This window comes from Exophiala xenobiotica (genome assembly GCF_000835505.1).
Source record: "Exophiala xenobiotica strain CBS 118157 unplaced genomic scaffold supercont1.4, whole genome shotgun sequence".
In the NCBI taxonomy this organism is placed as follows: domain Eukaryota; kingdom Fungi; phylum Ascomycota; class Eurotiomycetes; order Chaetothyriales; family Herpotrichiellaceae; genus Exophiala; species Exophiala xenobiotica.
The window spans coordinates 3,378,231-3,391,483 of record NW_013562491.1 but is presented as its reverse complement, the minus strand read 5'-3'; the positions used below and the strand labels follow the sequence as shown (position 1 = coordinate 3,391,483).

The following is a 13,253-nucleotide window of genomic DNA, read 5'->3' as shown; positions in this document are numbered from 1 at the left end:
GGATGCCGTTCACTTTGACGAAGCGTGATTGATGGGATTTATGTCAGCCGCTCGGGCCCGAAATCAAAGTCGTTGACGTAGCTGAAGAAACAGTATTGAAGTCTTCCATTGGTCTTCCAAAGGTCTTCCAATTCCTATGCTGCTTGTTGTGGTGTCGTTCTCCAACAGAACAATGAGCACGATGGATTCATCGAAAAGCCAGGCATCTGATTCTCAGCAAAGTGTTAGGAGTTAGGTGTCAAATATTGTGATGTTTCAAGCTCGCTTAGGCCCTCGTATCTCGTATGCTAAGGGTGGTTGTCGTCAAGTAAGGGCCAATCAGCGTCGTCTTACCAACACCTCCCTACCTAGAAGGATCAGGTACCTCGGAATCTGACAAGGTCGGGATCTGAAAGCAATTCCAGTAGCCATGAGTATTTGCTGAGCCTCTCCCGCGAGGCTATAGATCTTCGACTTCTTGGTCTCGTTGCTGAAGAAGTTACAGCGGCCTGTCTGACATTCTGCCAGCATGCCGAATCCGGCAGTTTTCGCGAGCGCATACAATCGACCACAAGCTCGAGAAGGACCGCACCAGCCTTACAAGAATGAAGCAGGCTCGAATCCTGTCCTGCGCGGTGTCACGTTGGCTATCATCTCCTCGATGTATGGCGGACAACTGTGTTTGCTGTGGTTTCGATTGACTGACGTTCCAAAGCATCGCCTCGTCCAACTACATTCAGAATATCTTCTGGAAATTGAATGGCTTCGACAAGCTCAAAGAGGTCAAGATACTCAAGGAATATGAGCCTCGCCATGATCCGACCGTCGTGTCCATACCGTCGTCTTCTGAAGAATCACCCTCGCTAACGAATCTGCCGTTACCGCCTCCACGAGCCTCTGCCAGCAATTACTACACATGCGCAGACTATCATGAGTTGTACAGTTCCGGCAACCTCACGCCATCTGATGTCGTGGAACAACTGCTACCTCTGATTCGACGAGACGTCAAGCCCATCGGACCATATTCCGTCGCTTTCATCGACACCAAGGTCGAGCTCGTCCGAGCAGCTGCCAAAGCCTCCACCCGGCGATATCGAGACGGCAAACCTCTGAGCGTCTTAGACGGTGTTCCGGTGGCTGTGAAAGATGAGGTTGATCTGAGCGGATACAAGAAGACATTGGGCAGCAAGCTTGACTTTACCGACTCGAAAGACCGCACGGCCTGGTGCGTACAGAAATGGCAAGAAGCGGGAGCAGTAATTATTGGTAAGACGAATATGCATGAGGTTGGTCTAGATACCACCAACAATAATCAGACCTGGGGCACCCCTTTGAACCCTCACAACAATGGTTACTATACGGGCGGTAGCTCCGGCGGTTCTGCATTTGTAGTGGCCTCTGGTATTGCTCCCATTTGCCTCGGTGTAGATGGCGGTGGCTCGATTCGACTTCCCTCGTCCTTCTGTGGCATCTACGGCCTCAAACCCTCTCACGGTCGCGTCTCCTCCCGGGTTGATCATGAATTCAATGACAGCGTCGTAGTCAATGGCCCAATGGCCAGCAGCATTGACGACCTTGCCCTCGGCTACCGAATCATGGCCCAACCAGATCCTGTCTCCAATCGAAGTTCTGGATTCGCGAACCCGCTGTTGCAATCTTCACAAGCTGTTGGACTTCCGGGCAAGAAATACATTGCCATCGATCGGGACTGGGTCAATCGATCAGATCAAGTCGTGCTTGACATGTTCAACGCTGCCATTGATCACTATGTCAAGACCCAAGGTTACGAAGTCGTTGACATCAAGATTCCCTTACTCCCCGAAGGCCAGAAGGCTCACGCATTGACCATTCTGTCGGAATCCCGCAGTCATTTCTCGCCTCAGCAGATCAAAAAGCTCTCATGGCACAATCAACTCCTTCTCAATGTTGCCGGGAGCCATGCTACTGCGCAGGATTTTCTCTTCTCACAGAGGCTGCGCAACCTGCAGATGTGCCACCTGGCGTGGTTGTGGGAGAAGTATCCTGGTCTACTAGTATTGACGCCCACCACGCCCTGTGCAGGCTGGAAAATCGGCAAGCCCAGTGACATCACGAATGGCTACGGTGTCAGCGACGGCGACATGAGCTTGAGAAGTATGGAGTATGTCTACCTAGCCAACTTTTTAGGCACTCCAGCTATTTCTTGCCCGATGGGCTATACCGACGCCGATGTCCCTGTCGGCCTGATGGTAGTGCTCACCGCTCTGGCTTTTGATACCCTTCTAGGCTAACTCTTCCTCAGGCTATGGGTGAGTGGGGCAGTGAAGAGCAATTGCTTGCGTTCGGTAAGGAAGGTCTAGGTTTGCTTGCTAAAGAAGGGGGTGTCCGGCGCCCGCGAGGTGATAAGATGTGGATGGATGTGCTGGCTGTGAGCAAAGCTGGGCAATAGAGCATTGTTTGGTATTCATCAATTACGAACAAGGTCATCTAGACAAAATCCCGAGAAATTTGTCGAGTCTCCCTTCCGCTGCCCACCGTAATCAAGGCCTTGCAGCGCTCACAAATCCCTTCCCTCCGGCATTGTTTACTCCTTCGACGCCAGGCAACCTTCCAAAGAGCACAATCTTCGTACACGCTAAAAAATCATTTTAAAAGTTATTGTTATCCACACATCAGAAAGAGCATAGCACGAAATTCGAGCAATTCAGGTTCGACTTCGAGATTAGGATGAAAACACGAGTGGCTGCACATCGAATTGCGCAGGCGGCGACTGTGGCGGCGTTGGTTGGACCTCCGTCGTCGACACATGGACCATCATATGTGACAATTTCTTCTCCATCTCGGCCAGCTTGGACTCGAGGTCGAAGATTCGTTGTTCCATGGTGGTCTGAGCCACAGGGCAGGTTTCCACGACGACGTGTTTCTCGCTGGGAGTGACTGTGGAAGCCGGGAGAGTAACGGTCTCGACATTGCCGGCTTCGGACGTTGCAGTTGGCGCAGGTGCAGAAACTTGAATGGTAGGCGTCGGTGTGGCTGTGGCTGTTGCTGTTGTCGTTGTCGTTGTCGTTGCCGTTGTCTGCTCGGCCTTCTGGGCCTCGAGATACTCCAAGGCCTCCTTCCTCACATCATATCCGAAGAAGAACTGACAGATGGGTGGACTATGCGGCATCGCTCCAGTCGGCGGCAGGGGTCCTGAGTAGTACTTTCTGATCTCGGCCTCTTGTGCCGCGTACTTGGCTGCGGCCTGCGGTCCGGGCACGACGGGGTCCGTCAGGATCTGCGTGGCCGAGACTCTGGGTAAGCGGAACTTTTCGAATTGCTCGAGGCGCTGGAGCAGTTTTGCCGACGGCGCTGCTGCTGCGCTGGTGGCGTCGTCTCCGCCATGCACGTCGGCGAGGAAGATCTCGAGCGCGGCGGCGTCCTCGATGGACGAGCTGACGCCCTGAGCGTGGGTGAGCAGCATGGGATGGCAGGCGTCGCCGATCAGGACGGCCTTGCCCTTTGTCATTTTGCAGAGCGGCTCGCGCTTCATCTGCGTGTACACCTTGACCTCGGGGGACTTGAGGAAGACCTTTTTCACGCTCGGGTGGAAGCCGTCGAGCACGCGTTCCAGGTCGTCGTGGGTGGCCGGGAAGTTCCAGTCTTCGATGACGGCTTCGTCTTCGGCGCTGCTCGCGTGTTGGCCGAGTTTGCGGTGCACGGCGAGAACGTTGAGGATTTCGTTGTTTCGGCACGGGTAGGTCACGGCCATGACGCCCTTGGCTGGTAGAGCGGGAGCCCAGAACCCTGGAGCTTGGTTCTCGAAGAGGGGCTTGGTTTCTTCATCGGCGAGGATGTCCTTCATCGGAATGAGGCAGCGGTAGGCTGTTTGGCCGCTGCGTTTCATGGGCACTTCTTTGCCCGTGATCTTGACGTTCAGGCGGTCCTAAAAGAGGAAAAAGGAAACGTGTCAGAAAGTGGGATTCTGAAGGGCACGAAGGTTGATAGGCAGGTAGGGAGACTTACATGTTGACCATCGGCGACGATGACCAGGTCCTTTTGCACGTGTGATCCGTCTTTGAGGAAGATCAGGCCCGTCTCTGGGTCGACATCCGTGACTTGTGTGCCGAGTCTGATGATTGATCCCGCTGCTTCAGCCATTTCTCGGAGGTGTCGGTGCATGTCGACTCGGTGGTAGAAGTACCATTTGTTCCCGAATTGCTGTTCCACGTTGGCGAACGAAAGTGTTGGTGCCATTGGCTCTAGAGTATCACCCTTGGGTCGTCGGGCCTGGTGCATCATCAGTCACTCATGCACGATATTTTTTTGACGCTGGATCGCCCCCATAATGGGCGGTCCCGTGCATGTGGTTGCCGAAGCTTACCTGGATGTTCTCGATGCCTCCAGCTTTGACAGCGTCAAACCCCCAATATTGAAGAATTCGACCCCCGTTTGGTGGAATGGAAACAGCGGCACCATTTTCGTTTTTGAATTGAGAGCGCTCGAAAATCTAGAATACCATGGGTTCAGCAAAGTTTCGACGTGGCGGTCGTGTTGAAGAGACAATTGCAAGGTTCGTGGTGGTGTAGTGGAAGTGGTACCCACCTCGACATTGTGACCGATCCTTCTCAGGGCGATAGCAGCACTGAGACCAGCGACACCGGCGCCGACGATACCGACTTGAAGCCCATTGCCAGATGCAGTGGTGTTGGTCTCCATGGCGTCTTTGATTGTATCCAAATGTCGATATGAAAGGTTGGCTCGAAGTTCGACAAAATGCAGTACTTAGCACAAATAAGGACAGATAGAGGCTGGAGCTGTTGTTATAAAGTACTACCAGGTAGGTAGATTCGGATGTACTGTGTAAACGGACAAATTCAATAAAAACAAAGACGCTCAGACCCAGAAGGACATGGCTTGCTTATTATAGGTACCTACCTACCTACACAGGTGCCCAGTTCAGTCAAGCGAACTTGCGCCCGCTCGCGACACACACACCATTCAGGCGGCCAAGGGCGATATGTCTCTCCTTTGGGCTGTTTCTAGACCTTGCCATTGGCCCACGGCGCTGTTTGAAGCCTTGTCTTTCCACTTGCATGAAGCCACAGATCAGGCTATCGGGTCTGGGCGAATCTTGGACGCCACGAGCCAGCTTATCGGAAAGGTTACAGCTGACAGCTCGGCGCTGGTGGATGAAATTAGGGAGCAAATTTCGGCGTAAGCCAAGGGTTACGGAGTACATACCTAGGTAGAAGTTACTATGATTGAGAACATGCCTGGATGGACGGAATAATGGAAGCCCACAGGGGATTCATGGCGTTGCGGCCAAAGCGTGATGGAGGGCTGCACCCAGGCAAAGCGTTTCCCGGAGTCTGATGAGCGCCATGGACCCAATCAAGCCTAGAAAAGTGCGGAGGCTCTAGAATGTTGGAAACGAAGGCGGATGATGGATGGGATGCCTCTGTTCCCGAGTGCCCACAAGGATTTGATCGTCGAAACACCTCCTGCTTACTATCGTCTTCTTGTGTTGTCGATCGGGATTCCTTGTGCAACGCCCAGGCTGAGTGAAGGATTAGTGTTGGACTGAACTTCTTCGGTACAGATTCCAAGAAGAAATTCAGAGGGCATGATGGCGCGCTCGCGGCTCTGCAGGACCCCCTCTGTTGTGGTGGAATCCACCCGTAGGCACGGAAGAATTTCCAGAGGTTAGCGCCCGGACAGCATAATCTCCACGTGGGCTTACAGGGAGCTCGAGGGAGTTCCAGGGGGTTGGCTCGATGCTGTTTAAGTACTGTGTTCTCGGTACCTAGGTAAGTAAGTAAAGTGGCATCATCGTGACCATTGGTTCAGCGGCGAAGTGAGCTTCTGGCACCACAAACACCGATATTGTTATCGAGATGGGCTGCATCGAGCGGGTGTTGCTCGAGTAGCACTACAAGTACGGAGTAGGTATGTAAGGATACACTCATACAGGGGACCAGCCCCGGAAATCCAGCTTCCCAGCATCCCTGTCTACAGATCACATGCATGCCATGCAGCTAGATAGACAGTTGACAACAATGAATAATAATGACTTCTCGAGTGCCACCACAGACCAACAACATTTGCGAGGTTCCTCGAGACAACTGTGTTTGCAACGTTGCCCAAGTCTCTTTTCCTTATCGCGCCGACGCCTCGTACAATCGAAATTGGCCCCCCGGAGATGTGGCCCAGACTCTTACGGCATCAGTCAATTTAACCACGCCAGTCGGGCTATCGACGCCCATTACGGCTCAAATACGAGGGATTCTTCCAAATAAATCGATCGCCATTATGATTGTCGCCACCACGCTGCCCCTTTTACGCTTTTCATGCTCAATAGTAGTTGGACTCAGGCCCCTCTAGAAATTCCACCGCAACATGGAAGTATAGATCGCTGATGGACTGCTCAGTGGAAGGAAGTTGGAGCCCGTTGAACTCTCCCCAGATAAGGAGGCAGATAGCAGCCTTGCAGTGTACTAACAATCGCTCAGCCTCAGGATACTTGCAGCCACCAGAGCCGACAGAGGCGATACCTCAATCGATGATGGTCGGTTACTCCAACATGAATCCCATCAGTCCCTCGGATGATTCGCCGAGTCCTAGGCAAGTTACTGTCCTCAATCGGCCGTGAGGAATTTCCTGTATGCCTCCGACAAGTCCCCGCAAATGGTCTTGTGCATCTCCAACGCCCATGATGTGGGGTTTGACAACCTATATCATTGTCGTGCTTGTGGGTTGTTCGCAATTTATCAAGCTGTGTCGCTGTAAGACATCATTAAAAGAGCAGAACTCCTCCCTGGACAGACACCATGGCGCCGAAAACCTTGAACGATCTCAAACGCAAAGATCTATTCCAAACCAAAGGCTACATCAACGAAGAATGGGTCGACGCCGTGTCTGGCAAGACGTTCGACGTCTACGATCCAGCCACCCTCGACAAGATTGCCACGCTCCCCGAAATGGGCGCCGAAGACACTAATAAAGCCATCGAATCCGCCCACGCAGCCTTCAAGACATTCAAGAAATCCAGTGCCCGCCAAAGAGCTCGCTGGCTGCGCAAGTGGAGCGACTTGTGCCTCGAACATGCTGACGACCTCGCATTGATTCTGACCCTGGAGAATGGCAAAACTCTGACTGAAGCCAAAGGGGAGGTGACCTATGCTGCCTCCTTCCTGGAGTGGTTCGCCGGTGAAGCTGAGCGTACTCACGGCGAGGTCGTTCCTCCCGCGAACCTCAACCAGCGCATCTTGACGTTCAAGCAGCCCATCGGTGTTGCGGCATGCCTGGCTCCATGGAACTTCCCCATCGCCATGATCACGCGCAAGGTCGGTGCGGCACTTGCAGCAGGGTGCACTACCGTCTGGAAACCGGCTGGTGAGACGCCTCTTAGCTGTCTTGCCCAGGCGGTTCTCGCGCGCGAAGCTGGCTTGCCCAAGGGCTCGTTCAACGTGATCACGACACTCAACCTTGTCAACGAAGTCGGCGAGGCGCTGTGTAAGAACAAGCTCGTCCGCAAATTGAGCTTCACGGGCAGCACTCGTGTTGGCAAGATCCTTGCGAAACAATGCAGTGACAGCCTCAAGAAACTGTCGCTCGAGCTTGGTGGAAATTCGCCCCTGATTATATTTTCGGATGCGAAGATTGAGACTGCGATTGAAGCCTGTATTCTGGCCAAGTTCAGAAACTCGGGACAGACTTGCGTGACGGCGAACCGCATCTTTGTGCAGAAAGGGATTTACGACAAATTTGCCGAGGCACTGACCGAGAAGATCAAGACGTTGAAGGTCGGCCCAGGCACGGAAGAAGGAGTGTTCGTAGGGCCGTTGACGCATGAGCGTGCAGTTGAGAAGGCCATGAACCATATCAATGGTGAGTACTGGAGGAAAAGCCACGTGTCTTCTGATGTTGACTGACGTCGAGTAGATGCTAAAAAACATGGCGGTCAAGTCGTCTTGGGAGGAGGACCCATGGAGGGTATGAAGGGATATTTCCTCCAGCCAACCGTCATCAAACATATGAAACCAGAAATGATAACGACTCGTGAAGAAACTTTTGCTCCGGTGGTCGGTCTGTATGAGTTTGACACTGAGGAACAAGTCGTGGATATGGCGAATGATTGCGATGTCGGCTTGGGAAGCTTTATCATCACCGAGAACATGGCCAGAGCCTTCCGGGTCACTGAGGCCTTGGAGGTCGGTATGGTGGGCGTCAATCTCGGCTTGTTGAGTGCCTGTGAGAGTCCATTCGGTGGTGTGAAGGAGAGTGGCTATGGCCGAGAAGGCGGACGGCAGGGTATCGAGGAGTATCTGAGCGTCAAGTCGATGTTGATAAACGTTGCCAATTAGTTTGGTGGAATTGGTCCCGTCGTGGATGTCGAAAACAACATGCATTCATTCTTTCTTCTTCAGCATCTTTGATTTCTGCTGACTCCCTGCACGGAGTTCTCGGTAGAACAACAATGAATATCCCGTCAAAAGCACGACAGCGGCCGACCTGTTGAAAGATTCGGGGCCTTCCCAGCCATTGCTTGCTAAATAGAACACATCGAGAGCAATTCCGCCTACGAGCTGGACCCATCCAGTAATTGGGAGTATTGATCTGAACGCAGACAATCCACCAAAGTAGGCATACATCCAGAAATGATGAAAGCAATTCAAGAAGGCAAACAATTGCCAGTCCGAGGCATTAAGGACTCGGAAATACGTCAAGAATGGTGTTGTGATGTGGTGGAACGCCATATGAGGTCCGATGGACTGTCCATTGGCAACCAGGTTGAAAACATCAATGTACTCGTAGAACTTGGATAGATGATAGATGTAGGCCAGATGGGAGCCTTTGATATTCTCATACTCTTGGAAGTGGAAGACGTCGTTAAGAATGAGCAATGCCAGGCCCAGAGAACACAGCGAATATATCTGGCTGTTGAAGCGGGTGGTTGACTTCGCAAGAGAGAAAGGACCGTGGCGCTCGACGTAGCCTCGCAGTGTGCTCCAAAGGAATAGGAAAGGGCCGCTAGTCAAGATGACACTCTGCAGCGTGGTAAATGGCCGTCCGTCGAGACCCATATTGATCAGAGTAAATGGAGTTGATACCAGTAGCAGTCTAATGAAATCTGGAGTGTTTCTTGAAGGCAAACCATTCACGTTTTCTGTGATACCTTGCCTTGTGCGGCTGTGAGGGCTATGCGCACTTTTGTCTTCATTCATGGTTGATGACTCACATCTTCAGCCTGAATTCACTCTTCGGTAATCCCCATCGATCCGCGGATACTCGCCTCAGAGCCTCCCCGCACTAAGGCACAGGCACCAGATCATCTTCTCAGGTACGGCGTTGTCCAGGCCAAAGGCTATTATATGTCGGCAGATCCAGAATGTCCAGGCCCAGAGAGGGATACCACCAGATACCACGATGTATCTGCTCTAGAGCGGCGAAGGCAGTATGTTCAGAGACTAAAACAAAGGGACATTACTCCTCGCACCGAGCAATTTGCAAACCAGTATGGCCACGCACGCTTGATACTTACCGCCCTCCCGCCGCTGCTGAACGATCTCGACGAAGCTCTGTCAACTACGGCATGACCGGTAGGACTCATGGGCCAAATGAGGAAGATGTTCTTGATACTACTAATATTGAAGATCAAGAACCCAGCCGCCAATCCCAAGACAATCTATTCACAAGGCCTGAGCTAACTCCCCCTCTGGGCACTTAGGGATGATACTTGTCCCAGCGAGAAGGTGGTCCTAAACGTAACAGATTGGAGACTTTCACTTGCTAGAGGAGCACAAGGGGCTTCCGAAATTGCCTGAAGCGGTGACTTGCGAGCTATGCAATGAGGTATGGACTGTCGCAGATGCTTACAATCAACATCTGAAGTTTAAGCACGACTTCAATGGCCAGAAACTCGCCGAGGCAATGGTGGCGAAAATCTCAAAGAAAGCGCAGAAGGAGAAGAAGTAGCGCACCACCATTATCTACTATACTGCCTCACAAGCGATGAGTACTTCATGTACAGAGCTGGTCAGAGGATATGGTATACCTTAGTATCCAGCATCTTATACTCTCCACGAATGGGTGTAGGCTTTCGAACGTCGGTCGACCCAAATGCTCCGAAACCGAAGACTACGCCTCTTGGCTACGAACCTGAAGACCTGGAAACGCGCCTTCAATACGTTCGAGCTCTCAGAGCCAAGCGCGGCATCACTTCTAGGCAAGCTGCATGGGACGAAACCTACGAGCAGGTCCCCTCTCAAGTGCTAGGAGCCAGTCAGGATCATACTATCAGTCAGGCAATTCTACTTCCAGCCTTCAGTTCGTCTGGTGCTGGCATGATCTCTCACCATCCGGTGAAGAAGGAGACGCTGCGCAAGTAGGTGGATTGGCCGACTTGAATACACTCTCCCTCGTCCAACGACTCATCAAGATCCCGGGTCGAAGAAATCGATGAATTCAAGGGGTTTGTCAGTGATAGTGATAGTGATATCCACTTGCAGTCTTTGTGGCTGCATATGTTTTGAAGGCAGCGGATGAATGGTCAACTGCCTATGATCATAGTATTGAGGTTGACGTGCCCCTAATATGCGCTCAGTACAGTATCCATCTTTTACTGGGACCTGTAGATAGTATCAACCATTGAGCTCAACTCTTCGCTTTAAGACGTTCCTCGCTTCGGCCTCGCTCAAATGATACAATCCCATATCTGCCAGCGCTTTTCGCGCCGCTTCATTGCTCTCAAAAATGAGCTTTTCTGCATCCCACAAACCCCACTCCTTCTCGACAAAGTCATTCCCAGCAGAGACAGCGGGAGCATTTTCTGTTGGCGGGCCTGCCTCTTCCTCATCAAAGCCCCATCCGTCTTCATCTCCATCCTCGATGCTGGCATTTGCAGTTGTGGCAGCATCAAGGGAAAGAAGGAATACCGCATCTTCCAGACGCTTCATGCTTCCTCCAACGACTCCTCGCAGCTTGGTGCTCCTTTCTATACTTTCCTCAATCGCTGACAGATCTCGTTTGAGTTGATTTGCTCCGGCCGCCGAGAAAGTGTGATACATCAAGACATTATCAAAGATTCTCCGCTGGACCGAGGCACAATAACGCCTTGTGATGCGACGCAAAGATCCCGGTGCGAGCGTGTCAGCAAGAAAGCCAAGGAGTACTGATGTAGTCTGGAAGAATCCATCAAGGCTGGGCGAGGGACTCATTGACGCAGAATCAGAAGGCGTTGCAGCAAGGGACGACCATTGAGCGTACTTCGCGTACGGGTCGATGGCAGCTCGCAGGTTCACGTCGAAAGCTCGAAGGATTTCTTCCTCACTACGGTCCCGTAGCCGCCGGTATGCCAAAGCCGTTTGGTCGAAGAGTCCACCATCATCGGCATCTGCATCACTATCCGGCCCATTTGATCTGATAGTGTCAGAAGTCTTGGATGCAACTTCGTCTACTCTGAGATCTGTCCCGACAGAGGCGTTGCCACTGCTGTTAGCCTTGGCGCGGTACTGCAGCTCGTCCCATAGCTCTAGGAAGAAGACGTCGTCGCTCCAGTCGGACATCTTGCGTTCAAGGAATTCAGCACTTCCATAAATCTTGGTCAAAGACTCTAGACCCTTCAAGCCGAAAGCGTCGGCTTCAGATTGGCCGTGGAGGAGCCGACCCGCGGTGTGGGAGGAAACAAGGTATGCTTGGAGTGCTCCGTGCAGATGATTGTGATAGTCATCGAAGATTGACAGCTGAATGTCCAAAAGAAATCTCATCTTCTGACTGAAGGATGAAAGACCCCGATAGCGGTCGGTGATTGTCTCGAGCAAGTCATTGACCCTGATGGCTCCCTTGGTAGGCTTGGTCTGAGTCGAGTCGGCATCAAAGTCGATATCCCCGCTATCTGGAGCGTCCCGAATAGTTTTATAGCGAGAAAGGGCAAAGTCCTTTTCTACTGCCAACCACGGCCCAAAGTAGCCATGTGTATTCAGAATTATCCAGGTTACTCCTCTCCAGTCCGCCAACATCCGAGGAATAGGAACATAACCCCAGGTGTCGCGGATCGCAGTGTCAAACGCCATTAGTTCGTGTATAAAATGGGACAGAAGTTGTGGTTGTTGAGATATCTGGGGCAAGAAGGATAGGCATTTGGCAAGGATCATCGGCAACAGTGCGGTTATAAAGGTAGACACAGCATCTGTGTAGATAACCTCCAAGGATTCGAAAGTCGCCGCCCGCTCGTCCAGGATCGGGTCAAGCATATCAGACATGAAACCACTGTGCCTGTCGAGGAGATCGAGGATATGATTGAGAAAGTATTCGGGCTTGTCGAGTCTGTTGGTCGGCCTTTCTCCATAGAAGTGATAGCGAAATCTTGCAGCTAGAGGCTGTACCATGACCTCGAGAGGGAGCAGCACCACGGGTTCAGCGGCAGGAGAGGGATTCGAAGTGTCCCTGTCGGCAAATGCTGCTATCAAATCCGGATCTTGCAGCTCGAGTAATAATCTGACCTGTGTGCTCCATTTTTCACAGACGTTGCTGAGGAGATTCAATTCTTTACTGGGCCATTTCATTTCTTCAAGAGTCCTTTGAAGATCTCCCTCCAATGCCTTCGTGATTCCGTTGTAAATGTCCTTACTTTGTCGCTCCAAAGTGTACACCAGCTGCGGTGCGGCTCCCTCTGCAGCCCCCTGCGCATCTTGTACCTTCTTTAACAAGCTTCTCAACTCGATATGGGCTTGTACTGATGCACCTGGTTGAGAATGTAGGTTGTCCTTTACTTGATCGCTCAATGTGTTCATTCGCCGGACCAGATCGAGGTATCCTTGAGCAATCTCCAGATTGCGCACTTTGCCCATGCGTGCCTCGATTCTGCTCGTAGCGTCATCGCTGATATTTGTCTGGGCTATCGATTGCAGTCGTCGATCCACGTCGGCTTTCTGAAGGTGGAAAGCTTCGGCTCTCGAGGTCAGTTCTTGGGATCGTTGTTCGACACGAGCCTGCACCTCTCGGTGGGCTTTGCGGGCATCTTCAAGCTACGGCAATGTCAGAAAATATGGACATTATCTGACAGGGACACTTTACCTGCTGCCTCAATAGGCCCTGCTGCTCGTGGACTCGTAGTAGCAGGCTGTCTACTTGATCCAAATCAGCGGCACTTTGTATCTTGTCATTGAGATAGTCCTCGACTCTCGTGTGGATATCAGCGGTCCTCGACGCCCTCAACTCGGCCATGTTTGCAGGAAGTTTGCGAGTGGTCGTCTCTAAGCTAGAAGAGTGTCTGCGCAAAAGGACCGGTAGAAATAAAAGTGTCAATGTCAAGT

The 13,253-nt window shown here is 52.0% G+C and overlaps 6 protein-coding genes across 7 annotated transcripts; 3 read left to right on the top strand and 3 right to left on the bottom strand.

Moving 5' to 3' along the window:
- Positions 1-393: 393 nt before the first annotated feature.
- PV05_07444 lies at positions 394-2,474 on the top strand. 2 transcript variants are annotated; one of them, XM_013460268.1, is made up of 3 exons: positions 394-642; positions 695-2,207; positions 2,261-2,474. In XM_013460268.1, the coding sequence occupies exons 1-3, from the start codon at positions 509-511 to the stop codon at positions 2,405-2,407; spliced, it is 1,794 nt and encodes a 597-aa protein (XP_013315722.1). In that variant the 5' UTR covers positions 394-508; the 3' UTR covers positions 2,408-2,474. The 2 variants fall into 2 exon arrangements, with proteins under 2 accessions (XP_013315722.1, XP_013315721.1); XM_013460267.1 differs by having other exon boundaries at positions 695-2,474.
- Positions 2,385-4,820, bottom strand: PV05_07443 (uncharacterized protein). Its single transcript, XM_013460266.1, has 4 exons — positions 4,543-4,820; positions 4,322-4,447; positions 3,964-4,227; positions 2,385-3,883 (listed from the first exon to the last, which is right to left on the bottom strand). The coding sequence occupies exons 1-4, from the start codon at positions 4,654-4,656 to the stop codon at positions 2,681-2,683; spliced, it is 1,707 nt and encodes a 568-aa protein (XP_013315720.1). The 5' UTR covers positions 4,657-4,820; the 3' UTR covers positions 2,385-2,680.
- Positions 4,821-6,143: 1,323 nt separating this feature from the next.
- Positions 6,144-8,438, top strand: PV05_07442 (uncharacterized protein). Its single transcript, XM_013460265.1, has 2 exons — positions 6,144-7,827; positions 7,882-8,438. The coding sequence occupies exons 1-2, from the start codon at positions 6,768-6,770 to the stop codon at positions 8,301-8,303; spliced, it is 1,482 nt and encodes a 493-aa protein (XP_013315719.1). The 5' UTR covers positions 6,144-6,767; the 3' UTR covers positions 8,304-8,438.
- PV05_07441 (uncharacterized protein) lies at positions 8,349-9,023 on the bottom strand (the record flags this gene model as incomplete). Its single annotated transcript, XM_013460264.1, has 1 exon — positions 8,349-9,023. One exon carries the CDS (start codon positions 9,021-9,023, stop codon positions 8,349-8,351), a length of 675 nt encoding a protein of 224 aa, XP_013315718.1.
- Positions 9,024-10,025: 1,002 nt separating this feature from the next.
- Positions 10,026-10,434, top strand: PV05_07440 (uncharacterized protein; the record flags this gene model as incomplete). The annotated part of the gene is made up of 1 exon (XM_013460263.1): positions 10,026-10,434. The coding sequence occupies one exon, from the start codon at positions 10,026-10,028 to the stop codon at positions 10,326-10,328; it is 303 nt and encodes a 100-aa protein (XP_013315717.1). The 3' UTR covers positions 10,329-10,434.
- A 79-nt stretch (positions 10,435-10,513) lies between these two features.
- PV05_07439 (uncharacterized protein) lies at positions 10,514-13,215 on the bottom strand. Its single transcript, XM_013460262.1, has 2 exons — positions 13,015-13,215; positions 10,514-12,965 (listed from the first exon to the last, which is right to left on the bottom strand). Exons 1-2 carry the CDS (start codon positions 13,162-13,164, stop codon positions 10,581-10,583), a joined length of 2,535 nt encoding a protein of 844 aa, XP_013315716.1. The 5' UTR covers positions 13,165-13,215; the 3' UTR covers positions 10,514-10,580.
- Between the last annotated feature and the right edge of the window lie 38 nt (positions 13,216-13,253).

What these genes read in the sequence shown, in the direction of transcription:
- PV05_07444 (XM_013460268.1), top strand. Translation starts at nt 509, where the DNA reads ATGCCGAATCCGGCAGTTTTCGCGAGCGCATACAATCGACCACAAGCT. An exon ending in TTGGCTATCATCTCCTCGAT is followed by an intron (nt 643 to 694) that starts GTATGGCGGACA and finishes GACGTTCCAAAG; the next exon opens with CATCGCCTCGTCCAACTACA. An exon ending in ATGTCCCTGTCGGCCTGATG is followed by an intron (nt 2,208 to 2,260) that starts GTAGTGCTCACC and finishes ACTCTTCCTCAG; the next exon opens with GCTATGGGTGAGTGGGGCAG.
- PV05_07443 (XM_013460266.1), bottom strand. Translation starts at nt 4,656, where the DNA reads ATGGAGACCAACACCACTGCATCTGGCAATGGGCTTCAAGTCGGTATC. An exon ending in GAGGCATCGAGAACATCCAG is followed by an intron (nt 4,228 to 4,321) that starts GTAAGCTTCGGC and finishes ATGATGCACCAG; the next exon opens with GCCCGACGACCCAAGGGTGA. An exon ending in TCGTCGCCGATGGTCAACAT is followed by an intron (nt 3,884 to 3,963) that starts GTAAGTCTCCCT and finishes TTCCTCTTTTAG; the next exon opens with GACCGCCTGAACGTCAAGAT.
- PV05_07442 (XM_013460265.1), top strand. Translation starts at nt 6,768, where the DNA reads ATGGCGCCGAAAACCTTGAACGATCTCAAACGCAAAGATCTATTCCAA. An exon ending in GGCCATGAACCATATCAATG is followed by an intron (nt 7,828 to 7,881) that starts GTGAGTACTGGA and finishes GACGTCGAGTAG; the next exon opens with ATGCTAAAAAACATGGCGGT.
- PV05_07439 (XM_013460262.1), bottom strand. Translation starts at nt 13,164, where the DNA reads ATGGCCGAGTTGAGGGCGTCGAGGACCGCTGATATCCACACGAGAGTC. An exon ending in AGGGCCTATTGAGGCAGCAG is followed by an intron (nt 12,966 to 13,014) that starts GTAAAGTGTCCC and finishes ACATTGCCGTAG; the next exon opens with CTTGAAGATGCCCGCAAAGC.